Source organism: Cryptomeria japonica, chromosome 9 (genome assembly GCF_030272615.1).
Source record: "Cryptomeria japonica chromosome 9, Sugi_1.0, whole genome shotgun sequence".
Classification (NCBI taxonomy): Eukaryota; Viridiplantae; Streptophyta; class Pinopsida; order Cupressales; family Cupressaceae; genus Cryptomeria; species Cryptomeria japonica.
The window spans coordinates 171482247-171490114 of NC_081413.1; the positions used below are offsets into that span (position 1 = coordinate 171482247).

Here is a 7868-nt window from a genome sequence, read left to right on the forward strand (position 1 = left end):
GTACTTCCAGAATGGTTCGTAACTTGATTTTCATCATTCGTATGGAAACTTCATTATGACTGCCAACATTAGTCTAACCATTCTCTCATTACTATCCCTCGATGAATTTTGTGTGAGTCATACAATTGTTTCACACCTCTTCGAATTCATGATTTTTGAGATAAAACTACCTTTGCTGATTTTCTATAGGTATTGATTCTCAGTTACCCTGCAAACTAGGGTGCAATGGTGGTGTTTTCAAAGATTAAAAAAGGGCGTATTTATTATTTTATACTATTGCATCTGGTTTGTGTTAGTTCTAACAGGGTATGTGGTATTATAAGCCTTATCCTATAATAAGTTTTTGAGAAGGAGAAGTCGCAAATAATGGTTCAAGACTAATATAGTCCATACCTGTTGTGGATGGATAGATAATAAGTCCTGGCAACATCTTCAAGAGTCTTTGCAGGCCTTTTACACGATGTCGACATTTGATCGCAATTCAGACGCAGTCACCATTTTTTATTTGAGTAATAGTGACTTTTGAAAGCAACAAACATTGTTAATTGAGTACCACTGGCTCTCAACATTTTCAATTTGACTTATTTTAGTCGTAAGCTAGCCCCTTTGCTTTTTTTGAAGGGTGTTGTCTTGAAATTTTGAAAGAAATTTTTTCAAACTTTATGCTTTCCATTCTTGTCAGAAGTTTCCTTTTGCAGTTTCTTGAGTCATTAAGTTGTTTCGTCAAAGTCCTTAGATCTTATCCTGAGTGTGAAGAATGTATCTCAAAAGTGTCAAGTCTAAGCGTTCAATTAGTCTTAGGGGCCTTGGGAAAGTTACAATTCAAATAGATTAAAAATCCTAAGTCAAATTTGCAAGAATCCTCTTTTTTTTTGAATTTCAGGTATTTCTTGTACTTGTTGTGTAGTTACAAATCTATTTCTAAATCCTGTAATTCCCCAGTCTTTGTCTCCTTTGGATTTTTAGAGTTCATTTGTAACTTTTTAGTTGTTACCAACCTACTGTTGAATCTTGGAACTCTGCATAGCCAACCTTTTTAGAGTTTTGGAATTTCTTCATAGCCTTGCATCTATTGCAAATTTGCAAACTTATCACCAGACTTCAAAGGCTCGATTATAGCAACTTTGCTGCAATATTGGACTTTGTTTGCAAAGTTGTAATTACATTTCAGAGTTGCATTCCTACCCCGATAACTCACTTGGTCAATTCAATGGACTTTCAGATTTTCTGTGCAAGTTTATAATACTTACTAAACTATATCCTAATTCTGAAAACCTGTGGATGAAACTGAAGAGGCACACCATTTATTATTCACACATGTGAAAATTATTAAAACCAGCTTTACAGCCCTCATTTTGTACATTGACCTCTTAGCATTTTCTTGCACTTGTGCACTTATATTGCTCTTGCAATCTTGTGAATCTTGCAAACCCATCACATTTTTGTGAATAAAAAAACCAACAAGCTCAATTGCACCATTCCTAGTTGCAACACAAGTACTTAGGGTTTTTAACTGTGCTTAAGGGTTTCAAGCTGCACCCATGGGACTTGCAAGTCGATCCCTCCAACTTGTGCCTACAAATCCTTCTCTTCCAACTTGCCATCAATCTTCCAAGTATTCTTTTTTTATTTGCATGTCCTAATGTTTGTATCTCTAGGCTTTATCCCATTTTTTCTTGAAAATATGCATTGGTTTTTATTTCTCAAGATTCCAAATGCTCCTCGTATTCATGTAAATTTGTGGGTTTATAAATGAATTCTATTTAAGTTTTGAAGTCTTAGAATCTTAGACTTTGCATTCGATATTGTAATTTTGACTAAGCAAACTGCAACTTCATTCTCCTTTAGGTTTTCAAAATTAGTGTGTACCCTACAAATATGCAATTAAATATTGAAACCCTGTGCCACATGACTTCCTTGGGATCTTGGACCTAGTTTGTGGCTTTGTTTCTATTACCAACCTGCAATTGGAACCCACTTTTCCTCTCACAATGAGTTTACTGCTCTATCTGATAAAATAATTACTTGGATTAATAATAGATTTTGTATTCAGCTGGTGATCAAACTTCTCGAGGTAACTGATGATTGGTGATTCTTTTTCTACCAATACTTGAATATTTTTCTTAGTCTTTAGTACCAGATTTTATAATAAACAACATAAAAGAAAAAGAATAAAATATAAGTCCATTCTACACTACTTTTTCCCTTTTTTCAAATTAATCTTGGTATTCTCTTTGACTAGTTTCTAGTAAATCTTCTTTGTTCTTTTCAGGAAAATCGGGAAGAAGATGATAGACAACACCTGCAGATTGCCTTGCCTCTAAAAAATGGACAAGACCTATATGGACTAGGTACAGATCACAAAGACCAAGACTTACGTCTTGATTCCTGGTAAAATTCCTTTTTATTGTTTTTATTACATTTCTGAGTTATCTCTGCAATTCTTTTTTTTTTTTGTTATGTTAAATGGAGAGTGGAGTTCAGGAGAATGATAGTTCTGTTGCCACTGTGTATCTAAATGGCATTGGAATCGTAAAGCAAGTAATTAACTATGTAGATCAGGAAACTTGAATGCTAATATTATTTCTTCTGGTTCTGCATTCCTTGCAGTTTGCTGCCATTTTTAGAGCAGTTGCAGGTATGCTCTCTCCCATTTAGTGGATCTCAGCAACTGGTGCAGTCTGTATGTACAAACCTGAATATGTCCAATGAAACAACATCCACGAATCAAGAGACAGCATTTGCCATTGCTGGGAGAGATGCTTTGGCCCTTGCAAAGGCTGCGGTTGTAGCTGCAAAGCAGGCAGCAGCATTAGCGGAATCTCAGCCTTCTGCAGAGGCTAAATGTCAGAAAAGTTGTTTTGCAACACCACCTTTGCATCCTTCAATTACAGATAAGGATACCGTCAATAATATAGACACTTTAGATAATTCACAAGCCTTTGAGGTAGATTCAGCCAGGAGTAAAATATCAAAGTTGGATGAGAAGCAGAGTCAATTAAATACCCCTCTAAAAATTCTTCATAATAAGGACAAGGCAATGATCAGGTCTAACCTACAAATAACGAACAAAGTTAAGAGAGATCGGATGTCACGGAAATTTAAGAAATCTGCTTCTGAATTTCTTTCTTCACAAGTTCATCAACGTGGAAAGCTCTTATCTGCAGAGGACGAAGTAGAACTACCACAAAAAGTTCAGGCATGTTACGAGCATCTTAATCTGGCTCATTAATTCTACAGTTTGTATGCAATGAGTGCATATAGTGAATTTTCTCATAGAACATAAGTTGAATGTGAAGAGCTACTTATAAGACAGAAGAATCAGAAGCAGTAGGTAGGACAACGCAGTGGCAAACTGGAAATAAAAATTGGATAAAAAATGGATAATAAGCATCCTGAAACCTATATTTGATGCAAGCATTCAAAAGAGTTGCTTTCAGCATAGTTTATTTGCAATAACATCTCTTCAAAATTTTCAAGGTCTATTTCACTTTTTCTGGTAACCTTTTTGCTTGTTTCCATCTGTCCTTTACTGTTTTTCTTTTCCTTGAATCCTCCTTGGTGTTATATCATTCTTATCTTAATTGGTTTTTACCTTTTAGTGTTTTTTTTTGTTTCAACCTGTTGATCAACACTTCGTTTTTGTCACTTTATATTTTCAGGTATATTTTTTTGACATTTCCGTGGCTATCTTATATCAAATGGTTCTACTATGCAGCCTCATTGACCTGAGGTTGACCATTCATGGACATGAAAATAATTTTTTTTTTTTGTTCTTTTGGATTCGTGGGTTATCTGCCCCTGAATATTTACACTCACTAGGTGCATTAGTAGCATCATTTGAATCTAGTAGATTTGTATTCTGGTGGTGGTCTGAACTTCTCAAGTTTACCGATGATTGATGATTCTTATTTCTTCCAATATATGAATATTTATTTTAGTCTTTGGTACCAGACTCTATAATAAACAACATAAAAGAGAAAAAATCTGACTCCATTTTATACAACTTTTCCCTCTTTTTAAAATTAATCTCTGTACTCTCTTTGACTAGTTTCTAATAGATCTGCTTTGTTCCCTTTAGGAAAATCGGGATGAAGATGATAGACAACACCTGAAGATTGCTTTGCCTCTCAAAAATGGACAAGATTTCTATGGATTAGGTACAGACCAAAAAGACAAAAATGCACATCTTGATTCCTGGTAAGGTTCCTTTTCATCATTTCTTTTACATTCCTGATTTATCTCTGCAATTTTGTTCTGTGTTAAATGGAGAGTGTAGTGCAGGAGAATGATAGTTCTGTTGCCACTGGTTGTATTACTAGCTTTTTGGAATCATAAAGCAAGTGAATAAATATGTAGATCAAGAAACCTGAATGCTAATATGATGTCTTCTGGTTCTGCATTCCTTGCAGTTTGGTACCATGTGTAGAACAGTTGCCGGTAAGATCTCAGCATCTGGTACAGTCTTCATGCACAAACCTGAATATGTCCAGGGATACATCTGAGAACCAAGAGACAGCACTTGCCATTGCTGGGAGGGATGCTGTAGCCCTTGCAAAGGCTGCAGTTGAAGCTGCAAAGCAGGTAGCAGCATTAGTGGAATCGCAGCCTTTGGCAGAGGCTAAATGTCAGAAAAGTTGTTTTGCAACACCACCTTTGTATCCTTCGATTGCAGATAAGGATATTGTCAATAAGATGGACACCTTAGATAATTCACAAACCTTTGAGGTAGATTCAGCCAGAGGTGAAATCTCAAAGTTGAATGAGCAGCAGATTCATTTAAATACCTCTGTAAAAGTTTTCCATAATACAGACGAGGCAACGATCAAGTCTAACCTACAAATAACGAGAAAAATTAAGAGGGATTGGATGTCACGTAAACTAAAGAAGTCTGCTTCTGTAATTTCTTCTTTGCTAGAGCATAAAAGAGGAAAGCTCTTATCTGCAGAGGAGGAAGTGAAACTATCACAAAAAGTGCAGGCATGTTGCAAGCATCTTAATCTGGCTTATTAATTCTACAGTTTGTATGTAATGAGATTGTATAATGAATATTCTTGTGGAATGGATAAGTTGGATATTTTCCACAATAAGTTAAATTATGATACTGCTGTCAGGATTCAACTGTGTAGTTTTTGAGTCAAACTTATTGACCCATGCTTCATTAGGTCAATGAGTTTGACTCGAAAACTACACAGTTGCATCCTGATAGCAGTATCATAATTTGGCAACTTGTGGAAAATATCTCCTAGTTATCAATTGATGAGCTAAAGGGGCTCTATAATGAATAGTTCTAAGGCACAACACTTGCTGAAGACTTTGCAAATGGAGTAGCAAGCCAAGTGGGTTTAACCTTTGGGGAAACTCCATGGTTAAACGCACTTGAGTTGGAGTAGTACTTGGATGGGTGACCTCTCGGGAAGGTCCAATGCTTCACCTATGTGAGCATCACCTAGATGCAATGAGTGCTATGTGTACCATTCTTGTAGAACATAAGTTGAATGTGAAGAGCTTGCTTTTAAGACAGAAGATTCACAAGCAGTGTTTGGAACAATGCATAGCAAAACTAGAAGTAAAAATTGGATTAAAAGGATAAGCATCTTGATACTTCAATGTGATACATCTTCAGTATCTTCAAGGTTTATGTCACTGAAGATTTGATAACTTGTTTTGGGGACCTTCCATGGCTTACATACTGATGCTTCTGTTTTCTTGCATAAGTTATAATCATGATTTGTCTTTTTATACACAAAGCTTTGGTACTGTAGTAGTTTTGGTTTTGGTAAAATGCATATGCACTGATAACCTTGTTTTTGTTTCTGTTATTAGATCCTTCTGAAGCTAGAGAAAGTAAAGGGTCGCTTGCAAGAAAGGCTTGGCCGTGAGCCAACTTTAGTCGAGTGGGCAGCTGCTGTTGGCATTGATCAGATTTCTTTAGATTCACGTTTAAAAGAAGGATGGAGATCCAAAAATATAATGATGAAGTGTAATATTCGTTTGGTTGTTTCCATAGCAAAACATTATAAGGGATTTGGTTTTACTCTTCCAGATCTTGTTGAGGTTGGTTTTCCAATGTTCTGGCCTTTTGTTGCCAATAAATATCTAACTTATTTAGAGTTACAACTCTTAAGAACTTCGTCTCTGTAATTGCCCACGTGTCTTTGTTTTGTTCATTTCTTTTCTTGAGAAGGCATTGGGATCACCATAACTCCCAATAACTTGTCTTTTGTTCATTTCTTCTTTGAGAAGGCTTTGATAGTACCAGAGCTCTCACTAATTTGAGGTACCTGTGTTACTATGACAGGCAGGAAAACTGGGTCTTATGCATGGCATTGAGAAGTTTGATTACAAGAAGGGCTACAAATTTTCCACTTATGCACATTGGTGGATACGACAAGGCGTGACAAGCTTTCTCAATGCTTATTCAAGGACTATTCGATTACCTGTATGAAAGATACTAATTTGCTAGTTGATTTGCTCATAATTATTTACCAGATAAAATTTGAGCAGATTTTTGCTGATTTTTTAAAGCTAAGTATTACAGGGAAACAAATTTTCTTTTTCCACAATTATTTCAGCAATAGATCATTTGTGTAGGTGAATATGCGTGAGATTTTGTCTCGAATCAGAGCGGCAAAGAAGTTATTGTCTGGGAAAGGTGGAAGCCTTCCGAGTAATAAGGAAGTAGCTGAGGTTGTGGGAGTGACAGTTCCTAGGCTTAGGGAGACACTGAGATCTGCAAGAAGACCCAAATCAATTGATCGTCTTATTGGGAAGGACTTAAATACATGTCTTGGAGTATGCATCTTTTCTGGGATTCATAATTTTTAAGGGATATATCACTATTAATTTCATGAATTTGACTGAGCTGTATCATTCTCAGGAAATTGTTGCAGACAAGCATGATGGAAGTTTGGAGTTCTTCACTACAAGGCAGATAGTGAAACAGGATATTAACAGGCTCCTGCAAACACTCACACCCAGAGAAACAGAAGTTTTGAGTTTACGACACGGCTTGATTGATGGTATACCAAGGACCCTTGATGTAGTTGGTAAAATTGTAAAGATATCTAGAGAGCGGACTCGCCAAATAGAAATGGATGCTTGGAGAAAGCTGAAGGAAGAAAAGTTTGAATCTCTAAGATATTATCTGGATACTATTTAGGTGTTTAAACACCTTGTTGAAGGGAGTGATATGATGATAACAAAGCCTTGATATCATATTTTTACCAAGAAAAAACTTTCACAAGCTTTACTGGACTCTGGTGCACCAACAAAAAGGGTTATCACTCCATATATTCATTTCTATCTCTTCCTTTCCTGTATTGGGATAAGAATTGTGTCGACTTTTTAAAAACCTGTAAAATAACATTAATGAGATGCAGAAGAGTGAAGATGTGGTGATATGGGTCTAAAAAATGCAATTTATTTGTTCAATGTATTTTTTGACTACTTTTATTATATAAAAGTTGTCATATTTTATATTTGTGCTCCTTGCAAGTCTGTTCTTATTTTCATTAAATACATAAAAAGCAAAGGGACCACGTATTCCTTATTTCATGATAACATGTCAGGTTTTTATGCAAAAAGATGAATATACAATTAGATGCAGCAGCAAATTTGTTCACTATTATGGACCATGGAAACCCGATGCCTCCCATGTCAAAGATTTGCTATGATAAACCACAATCACATTTTTACTTTAAAAATAAATGTTACATTACTTACATGTGTTCAATTTTTTTGTATAGATATGTAGTGCTTATAAAAAGATAAGATTGTTGTTTTTCTTATTTACAAGCACATATATATTGTACACAACACATACTTATATCTTGTACACAATCCATTGACGTATATATATGTACACA

General features: G+C 35.5%; 1 protein-coding gene across 3 annotated transcripts in view; it reads left to right on the forward strand.

Annotated features, from left to right (window-relative positions):
- LOC131038015 (RNA polymerase sigma factor sigB) overlaps positions 1-7483 on the forward strand; it is an 86974-nt gene extending 79491 nt beyond the window's left edge. Inside the window, exons 3-10 of one of the 3 annotated variants that reach the window (XM_057970303.2) lie at positions 2273-2391; positions 2602-3199; positions 4082-4200; positions 4413-4584; positions 5827-6057; positions 6302-6442; positions 6595-6795; positions 6881-7483. In XM_057970303.2, the coding sequence (XP_057826286.2) occupies positions 2273-2391; positions 2602-3199; positions 4082-4200; positions 4413-4584; positions 5827-6057; positions 6302-6442; positions 6595-6795; positions 6881-7162 (1863 nt within the window). In that variant the 3' untranslated portion in view covers positions 7163-7483. Of the gene's footprint in view, positions 1-2272; positions 2392-2601; positions 3200-4081; positions 4201-4412; positions 4981-5826; positions 6058-6301; positions 6443-6594; positions 6796-6880 lie in introns of all 3 variants that reach the window. The other 2 variants (XM_057970288.2, XM_057970295.2) reach the window with 2 other exon arrangements.
- The last annotated feature ends 385 nt before the right edge of the window (positions 7484-7868 follow it).